The sequence below is a fragment of the Lathamus discolor genome, chromosome 1 (genome assembly GCF_037157495.1).
Source record: "Lathamus discolor isolate bLatDis1 chromosome 1, bLatDis1.hap1, whole genome shotgun sequence".
Lineage (NCBI taxonomy): Eukaryota > Metazoa > Chordata > Aves > Psittaciformes > Psittacidae > Lathamus > Lathamus discolor.
Window position 1 is genome coordinate 63,736,569 of NC_088884.1, and position 13,826 is coordinate 63,750,394.

Here is a 13,826-nt window from a genome sequence, read left to right on the forward strand (position 1 = left end):
CTGCTCTTCAGTTCATCACTCTTTGGACTAATGATTTACTCATGGACTATTAACTCTTACTTCCAGGGGTTCTTGCATTGCTGAGTCCTTCAGTTTGGCAAAAGCATTGCCTTTTGTGGCTGCCTTTGGAGAGATCTCAGAATTAACAGCAAATTTGTTTGACAGATAAACTGGATCTTCTCTCTCGCTGCTAGAAAGCTGAACTGAAGGCAGACTTGACAACTGTGCACAGTGTTTAGTGCCCCTGCACTAAAGAAGGACAGATCATTAAACCCAGCATGGCTGTGCTAAACATCCTGCTCTCTGTAGTCCAGAGCTGGTACAATACAAGGGAGCTAACTGGACAACAGCTTGGGGAACCCAGATAGAGGCAGAAAAGAATTACTGATGCAGTTATAACAAAATCTCTGTGTTTGGTGAGCTTGGGGGTTTGGGTTTTTTCATTGTTTCGTTGTTGGGTTTTTTTTAGTATGCGTCTAGCCTCAATTAGAACGAAAAGCAAATCCAGAGCTGGATGTCCATATTTGACCCTGTCAGAAGTGAAAAGTATAATATTGCCTCTACCTCCTATAACTCTGATAGCTGGTTGTGGAAAAGAGGCAGAGCCTGGAAACATCATGGCAAAAATACCCTACAAACTCCATCCCTCAAGCATTTACACACAGCAACAGACAAGCAGCAGCAGCCTTAGTATGCATCTTCTGGTGAGTGAGAGCCTACCCTGTTATCTGAGAACAATATTCAGTGCACAAAATTGCCATCACTCTCCATTATTAATCAGCAGAAGATCAAGTAATACTAGAAATAAACCATTATAGGCTTGAAGAATGTTTCTACACAGAATGGCAGAATTTACGCATATTTGTTCTTTATGGATCATGATTCCAAAGAACTATATTTGCTAATGCAAACCACTGCTTTTGACTAATCTTTGCTGTTATTCTTCAGTTTTAAGACAGTGGAAGCAGATTTGTTAATGAACCCACCTACTAGAGAAGGCAATGTAACACAACACAGACCAGTCCAGTGCTAATCGAGCAGTTTCTTTTATGGATTTTCATCCCTTGTGGTAATGTGGAGCCCCTGCTTACCTACTACTTCCAAAGATAAACAATTTCCTATTTAAAAGTAAAAGGTAAACTACACATAGCCCTGTCAGATTTAAATAAATAAATAAATAAATAAATAAATCCTTAGGATGTCAAATCTCTGTATTTTCAGATAAGTAAAAAACGTGGTTCATCATCCCTGGATCCCTTCAGTTACTGTAGCTTAATGCAACAGATATGTGAACTTGACACTCAGCTGCCAGAGTTCATAGCTTGGCATAACAAAATAAATGGAAGTAGACAGGGGTTTAAGTTAACATGCTGGAGTATGAATTGCAGCTGGTAAGATGCATTCTCAGTGGCTGTTCTGTTGCCTCTCAAAAAGGGGCAGTTTCAGAAGCAAAGGAGTGAGGAAAGATAGAATAGCCAGGAAAGCACCTTGCGCTCAAACAACAATTTTCCATAGCCCTTAGTTTGGACACTGAGTACAGTAAGGTGTGGTCTCCTTTACAAGGGGGGGGGGGGGGAAACAAACCAACAAAGAAAACAACTTTTTATTCAAATTTATCACCAGGACAAAAAATGTTGCAGGCAAGAACGATCTATAAAACAAATACCTCCCTTTGGTTTATAAAACAAAGCCTCCCTGCTCAGCGCTCCTAATTTCCACTAAATTCTTACAATCTTGTCATGCCTTTGGTCTTGGTCAGCTGGAATCACACTCAATTCACTTGCATTCAAGCCTCATACTTAACCCCTACTTAGCAAACAACAGCCCCCAGTTAGCTACTGCCAGGGTACTGGACTAGGAAGTATGTGTTGCTTCAAGAGGAGGGGACTGATAAATAATTATCTAATATTTCCCCTTCCAAAATTCACTGGAAGGCTCATCTCATGGCTAATGATATAAATGACAAATCATAAAAGTGAAATAATGATAACCTGATTTCCATGTTGTGCAGCCAGTGAAAGTGGGTTAGTCTTTGATTCCTAGGCATGCTAAAACTTACTAGCCAAGTCAAGGAAGTCAAAGGTCTTCTAGTATAGCAAAAGTAGCTTTACTACCTCTTTTAGCCTTTTCCAAAAGGGGATTATGATTAAAAAACTTCTAACCCCGTCAGCATAGGAAACAGTTTCATAATTCAGAGCCTAACAACTGCTTCTTTAAGAAAAATAACAAACAAATACATTACAATTTCAGAAAGAGATCTCTGTCATAAACACGGCCTCATAATATTTTTTTCTTCCTTTTACACTAGAAATTGTTCTTCAACAAAGCAGAGGGCTTTCATAAGGCAGTTCAACTGGCAGGAAAAGCATCACAAATGGAAGGGGAGCCCAGGCATACTACAGTTATTTGGTGTGCAGGGTGCCTGTTTTTTGTTTGTGGGGGTTTTTGTCATTGATCTGGTTTTAACCTGGTTACATTTCCTTCTTCCCCAGTCAATAAAGGTTTTCTTTCTCTGCACTGTAGAACTTTTTAGTCTTTCTCCAGTTGCACGTATTTCACTGGATTCAAGAAATAATGCTCTAATGCCATGTTCTCTATATGTAGTCAAAGTTAAATACAAGAGCTGACAGACTTCAAATGGAATGGTGACATTCCTTTTGCTATGGCCTACTGCACCCACACTAAAATCCTGCAGAAAACACAGTGAAATGGCACTTGGTGTTTTAGTAAAACTTCTATCTCTAAGACTTAACTAAAATAATTTTTGTAGATGTCAAAGGCTGGGGGATTTGCAGAAGTTGAGTTAGAAGATTAATGCGAGCTCAGAACTCTCTCTTAACACTCTTCTGTGTGGCTAAGGTAACAATCAGGAAAAATATATGGCTCTGAAAGTATCACTCCTGATTTTCTGCTCCTTTCTCATTTCCCAGTTGTCATCCACAAATATTGGGCCTAGGCATACTAAACATGCTAGAAGTTGCAATTAATACCTACGAAAACGTTCTATTTGATATTAAAAGTACTAATTTTGTCTGTTTTATCAACAGCATGGTGCTGTTGGATCTGCTATTTCAAAAGCTGCACAAAACCTAAATCACCTTTTTTCATTTGGCACATTTTGAGGCTCTCTTTATTTATGTTTACATGTTCTAGTTTTGCTGAGCTGTAAATAATTCTAATAAAGATCTTCACAATCGATTTGAAGCCCATGTAAGAGTACAGTATTAGTACCAGATATCATTAAGCTCAGCATTAGGTCAGTAGTTGCAAGGAACACCAAAAAACCTCCCCTGAGAAAGAACCCAGGGACAAAGAAAAGCTGACAAGCATCTTGGAAAAGCCTTCTAGCAATGCACTGTGATTTTGATGGTAATGTTTGAGGGTTTTGTTCTTTTCTACCATCAAATGCCAAACCTAGAAATGGGGTTTGTGTTGTCCTAAGCAAGTTGGGAAAACACACCCTGTTCTGTACAAAATTACACATCTCTGCTCCCTCAGAGCATAAAAATAGTACTAAGATTGAAAAAAAATACAGCAAAGTAAACCTCTACAGCATTTTGCCCTGCTGCAGTTACATAATGCTGTTCTGAAAACCACGTTGTGCAGGACTGATGCAAGTCAAAGCCGTCCAGATAAACTGCTGAAGTGCCAGATCTGCATGAAATTCTAGCCTAAAATTTATAGCTTCAATATGCATGTGCAGGGACTTTTGCCTCTCATTTGCATAAGGAAAATACACACAGCACTAAAAGCTCTGGCTAGAAGTTCTTCACTCAGTGCCCACTGCGGAAGCATTATGATTATTTTGATACTGTACACCTCAAACCCCTCCAGCTACTCTCCACTGCTCCTTAGACACAAAACCCTGGTATACCTTCAGTTTCCCTGGCACACCTTGAGTTTCCCTGGCACCATAGCCCTGGCACTACAGATCTTCGCAAAGGTTTTATGGTCATAATCCTTGATAGTGCTGCTCCTGTGACTCACCTCAATGGCCGGTGGTGGCTCCCACATCTTTGATAGAAGATAGAGGAGACTGTCCTTCTCTCAAAATTTTTAGCTGTACTACAACAACCACAGAAAGCAAGCAAGCAAAATTTGCCACAGGAAAAATGGCAACACATCTAAATATTAGAGACACACTACTTAGTGAGAATCCCAGCCACAGACTCGTGGTGATTCCACATTCACCCTTTCCAAACTGAGCTGTTGCCACTGTCTACTCAAGTCAAAGCCTTCAAGAAAGCTGAAGTTTTTATTCCATGCAATGGCCAACATCACATGGAGTTGAGTGCTAAAATATTCAATGGATTCCAATTTGTTGTCCATTCTGTTATGTTATGCTAATGGTCCTCCCCTTAAGGGTCTTTCCAGTAAACAACTTCATTGCTGTGTTGCTAGAATTCTCAGACACGATGACTTGAAACTAAACCTGATGCTTTCAATAACTGATTGCAATACTTTAGTAACTATTGATCTTAAATTACGTATAATACGGAGGAGATTGATAACCACATCTTGAAAAATTCTGAACATTAGAGAAAACAGATTTCTTTGTAAAAGGGAGCAGAGAAAATAAGTGATGGCAATCCGCGGGTACGAAATAAAAATGAAGATATGGGTCACACCACTTTTATGCATTCACATCCCTGATCATTCAATGTATTGTGTCAGAATTTTACAGATGGGAAACCAGTAGGGAGTCCTGTAACTCAGTAATGATCTGAAAACATTTGTTAATTACTACATTGTGGAAAAGGCAAACAAATACTGGGTGATATTTTGTGGGAGTGATAATCTTTCATGCTAATACTTAAGGAAATAGAATCAACTGGGCAAATCCATTATTTTAATCAACAGGACAGTAGATGGGGAAAAGTGTTTTCTCACATAACGCGAGCTGGGGATGGAGCTCCGGGAAAACAAACTACGGCCGCAGTTAGGAATGATTTCACTGCGTTTATATGAAACTTGTGTTTTGAGGGTTTGCTAGTTCCTGAGAAGCAATACCGCGCAAGTGTGAGGCAGCCCCCTTCCGTGCCTGCTAAGAAGCCTGGATCAGCCCCCGCGGTGGGGCTGGCGCAGCAGACCCCGGTCTCCTCGGGACCGGTCCCACCATCTCTCCACCGCACGCCCGGCCCCCAGCGGCGTGGGACGCGCTTCCCCCGAGCCCCACGGCGTGGCGCCGGTGGGTTCTCGGACCCCGCGGGAGGCGCGGCACAGGCGGGCGGGTTGAAGGGCTCGCACCTGCCTGCGGCCGCCCGCAGCCCGGCGCCGCGGGGCAGGCCATGTTCGGGGCGGGCAGGTACAGCATCCCGCGGCCCGTCACTAGGAACCTGGAAGACCTGGACTCGGTGCAGAGCGTCCTGCTGCACAGGTCAGTGGCGAGGACGGGGAGGTGGTTCTGCGCCGGGCGTCGCTGCTGGGGGTAACCGCGCTCTGCCTCCCAGGCGGCCGGCAGCGAGGCCCGCGGGGCTGCCCGCGGGTGCCCTCTGTTGTGGAGGCAGGAAGCGAGCGGGGCCGGCTCCAGCCGCCTCTCACCTTCCCCGGGCGCCGGTGGGGCGCGGGCGGGGGGTGGCGGACGACGAGAGCCGGGGCCGCCCGGTGCTCATGGAACGGGGAGGGGGGCTGACAGCCGGGCACGTACTCGCCAGCGGGTTTCCCCCTTCGCTCCCTGAGCAGCGGGGACCCGCATGCAGGTGAGGGGAGCCCCCCTCATGCCCCCGGAAAGGTGCCCTGCAGCCCCAAGGTAGGGCTCCTACTGGAGCTCTAATGCGCTCAAGGAAACGGGCAGACAGAAGGAAACTCGGCAGCCTTAATTCCGTAATGACTTAGAACTCCTCTTTAGGGGGAGAGAAGAGAAAATGAATCTGAAGCGCACACAAATTCACGATGGGGACTCCTTTAGCAGATATGCGGGAGGCAGGCTGCATGAGAAACAGCTTCTTCCTGCCATGCTTCACCATCCCTAACGTGAAATTCTCCACGGGGTCCCCCCACAAAGGCATCTCAACCATAAGACTGTGCCCACAGGGAAATGGAGGGCTGTCAAAGGCACCCCCAGTGCCATTTTCTTTGTGCTAGGAGAGAGCCACTTAAACTTGTCAAGGAAAACCCCATCCCATTCAGCAGTGTCCAAGAAAAGCGCATCTCCAGTTGTTCTGTAAAGTGTTCATTTCCTAATGCGTTTTCTCGGCTGCACTGATTTATTTCTCACCCAAAGAAGTATGCTTTTTTTTAGTGCTAACTCCAAACAGCTCTTGCTATGGAAACTAGCAACTATTAACTCAGCTTCTCCCCAGCTCAAAGCATCAAACTGAATAGTCACTTAAAATCCATTCCGGTGATCACTGAGGATGAAAACGCTGAGTACAGCAAGGTGGGCACACTGGAATTGGCCTGTTCCTGCATTCCACTCTGAAGCTGCTTTATAAGCAGTAAATGAGCTCGGTTGCTAACAGGAGACCCTCTGAAGCCCTGTGCAATATATTTGTCAGTGACTTAACTGAGAATGTTCCATTTCAAAGGAGGATTAAAAACATGCAGACCCATGGTACTGCTTATATTAGTATATTCTCAGTGTAGTATAGTTCTATTCATGCTCAAAACACTTGAATGTTGACTGACTGCAAATAATGGTTCTTTCGCGCTTGACATGCCTGCTATGCAGAGCAGGTGATCCTAAGAAAGCCCTGTAGATTTACAATGAAGTAAAAACAGTAGGGAAAAAAAAATCTTACTTGAAATAACAGCTGCTTTTCATGTTAGAGGGAACTCAGCACTGTAAGGCTGTTTTCCAGAAGAATGGGATGGGTTGAGCTCATCTTCCCGAAAGCTTCCTGACTGTCTTCTGTTGGTTCTGTGTTCTTGTAAATACTTTCTGTCATGCAATTGCATAGAGGGAAGTTGATACAGAAAGCTTGGGAAGTCAGAACAGTATATTTTACTTATTGAGCACTGGAGTGTTTTCTCACACGATTTCTGTTCCTTTGGTCTGAAGGTAGCATTTATTCTCCATTTAGTCTGTTTATACGTAAATAACCCAATTAAAATGACAGTCCAGCATCACTGTTCAATCATACCACCTTGCAATATTGCATGTCTATGCAGTAATGTCAGGAAAGCTGTGAGCAGATTTTTTTTAAATCTCAATCTTAATTCATGTAGTTTTATGTAAACCTTGTAATCGCAAAATCTTATTTATGAAGGAATACCTGTGAAATGTGCCTTTTGTCTCTTAAAAATAAAGACTTTGACGGAGTAGGGGAAAGCTGTATGGCTGTCATTAATCTTTAAAAAAGAGAAACTTCTGTCTCATTTTTCTGATGTTGTGCACTGGAGGAATAAAAAAAATCAATAGGAATCAATGGCTGAAAAGTCCATAACGTCACTCTTTAGCAATCCAAATTTTTTTGTTAAGTTTTTCTTCAGGTGTTTGAGTAAATCAGGTGTTAGCAGCAAGGAACAGACCTGTTACACAGACATGAAAATATTTTCCTCTTAGTTTTATCTGCTTGTGATGTATCGTGTTAAATCTGTAACATCTTGTGTTCTGTCTGTCCAGCTGTTGATAGAGCCGTTCAGAAAATACTGTCTGCTTGGAAAACAGTGAAACAATAAGAAGTCAATTCTTATTTCTTTATCAGTAAAGAAGAGTTGTAATCTGAAGTGTGGAAGGAGAGGGAGAAAGCAAAGGGATGCTTAGACCCAGCCAGTCTGTTAGATTCAACTACAGTCCAGCTTTATCCAGTGAGATTAGTTTTGCAGTAGTACCATGGCCTGTTTACAGTGCCTGCACTGTACAAAAGATCTAGAAAGCTGAAAGATCCAGTTGTTGAACTCTCCCTGTCTGCAGCACTGCACTCCATGCTCATCCTCACCCATGCTGGCATTAAGCAGGGGGAATAACCCTGATGAAGAAGGGGAGATTGATGAAAAATGAGAGATCTGATATAATTCCTGGATAGTGCATTGGCACCTCACAGGCATAAACCAGGCACTCCTAATTATCAGGCAGCATTCACTTACAAGCAGAGGGAGTGTTAGTTTGCCTCAGGGTACCAGAGGCATAACGCTGCCCCTGTTTTCAGCCATGTTGGGAAGAGCTCAGCTACATCCACGCTTGCTGAGTGTGAATCAGTGAAATCAGTCTGGCATATCATCAGTGAATCATGGGTCCCAGTACGGTTGCTAAGATCATGCCTGATTGTACGAACATGACAAGTTAGTCATAAACACTAATCCTAAATTTCCCTGTGCTCTTCCATCAAGCTGCTAGGACAGACTATAACTCCAGCCTCGTTTCTTCATCGTCAAGTTGAAAAAAGCAGCTGTCAGTATGTAACAATATAAAAAATGCGAGTAGTTTAAATTGGACAGTGGTTGGAGTAGGGATTTACGAGTATCCATGCAACAGTGCTAAAAAGGAGTTACGCTCTAGTTACTTTTCTCCTTTATTAGAAAGGACCTGTGTATCTTTCTAGTTTGTCCTACACTGTCGTCTTTTAACTATGATCTCTTCCTGAATATCAATGTGAATCAAGGCAGAGTGTTATTTTTAAAATGCAGTAGATTTTTGAAGCATGTTAAGCCTAAAAAGTAAAAAGGAACTCTTGTTCTGAAATGAATTTCCACACATGGATTTAGTTCCTTGCAGGAACAGCTAATCAGAACAACCTTAAGACAAAAGAGAGTGTTTTAATTATCCACCTTTAAATGCTCATTAACCAGTTGTCCAGTAAAGGTGAGCAGCAGTATTGGTGCCAATAATGCCTTGTGGCAAATCTTTACCATCTGCTTGTTGGTAACAGCAACCTCACATTGAGGGTTCCTTAGTGAGAAGCATCAGCCCAACTTTTGGACTAAGTGTAAAGAATCTGCCAGAAGACAAATTATTTCAAGCCTTTTCCTAATATTTATTCACAATAAATGAGAGGCTTTCCCCTCAGAGGGGTTGTGTGGGAAAATCTGTGTCTTCACTAAAATAAAATCCTGCTGTGTGAGATATGTCTTGCAATCTTTAATTGTTCCCACAGCAGCAAAAATTCCACATTTATTTCAGAAGAACATTTAGGTGACTCCCAACTACCTCCCAGTGGACCAGGATCTTCCATTGTCCTTTCCTTCATGGTATGGTTATCCCTAGAAAATAGCAAGTAGTGTGATACTGCTGCCTCCTTTTTAGAGAGCCTGTTTTTCTCACTCACAAAGCAAACAACTGGAAGCAATTAGCCAACTCTTGAACTCAGTGAAATTTAACATAACTAACACAGGACCATCTGGCACAGACTATCACTTCTCTACAGAACCACTTTAGTGTGCTGTTCAATGTATCAAAAATGCTTGCAAATAGAAGCAGAGTTAGGGAGGGTGGGACTGTATCTCACCTACCTCTATTAAAATTCTAACTCCCGCGGTATTCCCCTTAGAAAATCGTAACGCATCAGGCTCTTTGGGAAATGCTGTTCATGCGGACTGTTTTGTTTTCATAAGGTAAATTATCTGGGAAGTGGGGGTACTTTTAAAATATTTTTTCCACCTGTTCTTCTGGAATCAATAGAAAGAACAAAAGCTGGTGCATATCTTGTGTTCTGACACTTGGAAACAACCAAAGAGCTTTCTTTCTTAAAGAATTGTCTGTCATTCATGGATTATATAATCTGTGTGAAATGGTGGCTGCCAGCTCAGATAGGAAAAACTTAAATTATCAACCATATCCTGTCCTAAACTGAGTGAAACCATATTAGAACAAGCACTTTTTTTTTCTTTAGGTAGGGAATGTTTCTGTCTCCTCCTTTAGATACAGTTTTAGTCTTAAAATCAACAGTGATTTATCTGTAAAATCAGGTCTTTTACAGGCACTTCAGAATGGCCACAAAATTTAATACAGGTGACTCCAGTCGAAGCCTTAAGCACATGAGAATGAGTAAAAACATTTCTGTTAATTCACTTGAAATCACACTTATTAATGAACACTTCCCTAAAACAATTTTAAGCACAGAAATTTCATACCAGATTTCTGTGCCTCCTACATAGTGCTGCAGCATTATAAAACCTCTCTGCTGAAGCTGTGCAAATATCCCACTGAGCAGAGATTAAACCGAACACATTAAAAATGTTCCAACAATTATTCTCCATCCCTTTCCTCTTTCACCATGAGTGTCCTGATGGGTTTACTGACACAGCTACACAGCAAGTTGTCTGCAGGGTTGCCATGGGCTTGTTTTTCAGGGATGTAATTTAAGGCCTAAAAACTGAGGGGTTTATCCCCTCTCTCTTGACTGTGCATGATTTCTCATTCGTAGGCTGCAGCGAGTGCTTTAAGGTGCCAGATCATGTAGCTTGTTTGGGTTGGTCATATATCCCTGCCTCTCCTCCCTAACTGCTCTCCTAGCTGCCTCAAAGAGAAGTTACCATAGTGCCTCACCAGTCCTTAAAAAGAGCATAAAGTACAGTAGTGCACTGCTAACCAGTAGACTTGATGAAAATTACTATTTACCTCATGTTTCCTTCTCCAAATCTTTTTTTTTTTTTCCTTATAAGCAATGTTTTGAGGCATTGATGACCGTGAATTTCATTGCAAGTCTCTTTTATGGGACTGTTGCTCAGACCTTGGTATCACACAATAGCCTGGGCTCCATTATATGTTTCATATTGGCCCACTGGAGGATTTTCAAGGGGCAGCTGTTTGTTATGAGGAAGTAAACGAGGTGGTTGGGTACAGCCAAGTCTTTATTATCACCGCCAGCTACAGGAGGCAGGTGATGTTGCACTGAACCCTCCCCTGAGGCCAACAGCGGTCATTAGCGCTCATCCGAGCCCCGTGCTCCGAGCAGGCGCCGCCGTTAACGGGACGTGGCTCCGGGCTTCCCGCTCCGTCTCCATAGAGCCGGGCCGGGGCCGCCAATGGGAAAGGTACGCCACAGGTCACGTGACCTCTCGGTTCGCTGGCGTGCGGGTGTCATGGCGTCCGAGGGGCAACGGCGGGAGCGAAGCTACTGAGAGGATGGAGCCGTCGAGGGGAGAAAGCGTTGAGCCTGCGGGCACCGGCAGCGGCAGTGAGAGCGGCTCCTGCACCACCTCGTTGTCCGCCAGCTCCGAGTAAGGGCGGGGCAGCGGAGGGCGAGCTGCGGAGCCACTGGGGCGGGGCTGGCGGCGGGGCTGCCCGCCTGCACCGGCCGAGGGAGGGAGGGAGGGAGGGAGGAAGCGGGCTGGGGGCTTTCCCCACGCTGGAAAGGGGACCGGTGGGCTACGGGCGAGCGGGACCCTGTCACTGTTTGTTGGCTGCGTCGTCTGTACTAGTGGAGAATACGGTTTGCTTTTCGGGACCGTGTCTCTGTGGTGCAGCCCTGACAGTAACGGGGCAAGCTGTATCCCCTGGGCTGCTTCCTGCCACCCAGGTGAGCGCTGCCTGGAAGGGACAAGAGAAAGGGGAATTTAGCTCCTGCATTATGAATGTGTTAGTATTTGAAGGGCTGATGTTTAAATGGCCTGTCTTCTGGGAAATGACAGGCGAGAAGAGAGCTCTGTAATGCTAATATGTATTTAAAGTAATTTATGCAATCACGGGGGGTTTCGTTTGGTTTTTAATTTCATATAAAACTTACTCTCTGTTCCTTGCATTAAAGAACTTTGCTTGACAGCTCAAATGTGCGTTTCGAGTCTGTTCAATGGCATTTTTTTTGGCATGTTACTTTCATTGTGTAATGCAGTGAAAAAGGACAAGAAGATTCAAATGGGAGAGTTGTGAAGTGTGTTTTAAGTATATATTTTGTGTTGTAGTGGTCCCATACTTGTAGCTCAGAGAGACAAATCTGTTGGATGTACACCCACCATATTTTGTTTTGTTTATAAGTCAGAACTCAACTGTTACATTTCTGCCTGAAGCCATACCTTATTTATTTATTTATTTGCCTTTCCACCCCACCCCCTTTTTTTCCTTTTGTGTGTGTTAGGGTTTTTTTGTTTCATCAAAAATGCCTATTTACTGGTGTTTTTTAAGTGTGTTCAGGGGACAAAGCTGTCTTCCGTGGTTTTCAACATGGAACATGACGTGTAATACCATTGGATAGATTGAAATGCATCTTTTTTTTATCTCTGCGCCAACAGAACTGTGAAGCTTTAGTTTTAGGTCCCATTTCTTCTGTTGGACCTGTAAGATTCCAGCCATCTAAGTAGAGGAGCAAGAGGTTAAGATGTGAGTGCAATTTTTGAAGTAACAGGCACAAAGATAGGACAGTTAGTTGTTTCAAGATAGTGGCTCTATAGATGATCTGTCATTTTGTAGCCAGCCATATTTGGTTAAATTGAAGATAGCAACACCTTAGGAAGAGTTTTCCGAAGTAAAAGTTACTGACTTCCAGAATAAACTTCCAACAGTTGAAACTGTGCTGCTTCAGACCACAGCAAATGTGGACAAACCAGGATATGCCACAAAATGTTCACGCCAGGGTAGAAACAGGGATATGTCCACCCTGTGATTTTGTGCAAGGCCTATTTTCAGACAGCTGTGAAGTGAATGCCTTTGTGAAAATAGCATGTTTCTGTGTTTGGCTTTTTTTTTTTTTTTTTTTATAGTTTTGTCTTTTAACAGAGTTTAACGTTCTCTTTCACTAACAGTGATGGGTCATAACCTCTCTAGGCAGTCTTAGTTATTTAAAGGATGGCAGCTTTGCACATACCAAATAGATGCTGCAGTCTGAAGCTCTACTTTGTCATTGCATAGGCAGAGGTTGGGAAAGCTAAGATGATGATCTTATGCAAGGTATCATATGGGTGAAATTTAATCGTACAGTTAACCCTTGATTTGTTGCTTGCTGTAAAACAAGGCTAATAGAGGTTAATTGCTTATTGCTTTCGAGTTTCCTTGGGTGAGAACAGTCTTCTATTACTTAAGAATCAGAAGTTAGATTCTTTGTTTCTACTATGTATTTCATACATAAATGGGTGATTTCAGTTTGCACAGTTTTTCAGACGGCTATCACAAAGAAATGCCTGTGTAGGAGCAGTGAAACTGCTCTTAGAGAAATGTGGATTTTCCAGATTCTTATATCCTTCAACTGATATATGCAGAAGTTCAGGTTATTATGTAGGTGCTTGTCTTGGCACAAGGGAAGAGAGATGGAAATAGAGATTTGGAAAAAAACCCATCTTTTTTTTTTTAAACTTTATTTAAATCAGTTGTGAATCTAGACCAGCCTTTAGATGTTGTTATAATTCTGATACTTTCTTGAGTAAGACACTTAAGACATTGAGTAAGAGGAAACTCTGACTTACCCATGACCATCAAATTACCACAAGTGGTAGCTCTTCTTCTAAAGCTATCAACTTGGGCAAAGTAATTAATAAATGCAGAGGAAGTACATGATATTTCTTTCTGTCTGTAGCATCCCTAGGCTTCTCCAAGTCACTGGAGTTCCAGGAAGAGCATAATGCCAATGTTTTCTAGGTTCTTAATCCAGCCAGATCCTCTTTTTGAACCCTTAAAGGTGCTATGGTGCAGTGTCTTTGTATAATATTGTCTGTTCAGCTAGACTCTGAAGCTGTATCATTTATCTGTGTATTCAAATTCATGCTCTATTTCAGTTACATACCAGTTTTAAACAAAATTCACATCCTTTAGTAGAATTAGCTTGTTCTAGTATAAAGTATGTCTATTAATTTTACACTATTAATGATAATAGTTATGACTTAAGTCTTCATTCCAGTTTTCCCTCATTTGATTTTTCTCAGTGTTGTCTCAGATTGGTAGAAAGGAAGACCTATTTGTCATCTGATCATCAGTCAGGAAAAATGAACTGATCTTGTCTGTGCCTGAAAATCCTTCT

The 13,826-nt window shown here is 42.6% G+C and overlaps 1 protein-coding gene across 3 annotated transcripts in view; it reads left to right on the forward strand.

The window, feature by feature from the left end:
* The first annotated feature begins 10,958 nt into the window (after positions 1 to 10,958).
* Positions 10,959 to 13,826, forward strand: part of INTU (inturned planar cell polarity protein) — a 41,127-nt gene continuing 38,259 nt past the window's right edge. For 2 of the 3 annotated variants that reach the window (XM_065674403.1, XM_065674421.1), the window contains exon 1: positions 10,959 to 11,100. In XM_065674403.1, the coding sequence (XP_065530475.1) occupies positions 11,006 to 11,100 (95 nt within the window). In that variant the 5' untranslated portion in view covers positions 10,959 to 11,005. Of the gene's footprint in view, positions 11,101 to 11,241; positions 11,400 to 13,826 lie in introns of those variants that run through there. The other variant, XM_065674412.1, reaches the window with a different exon arrangement.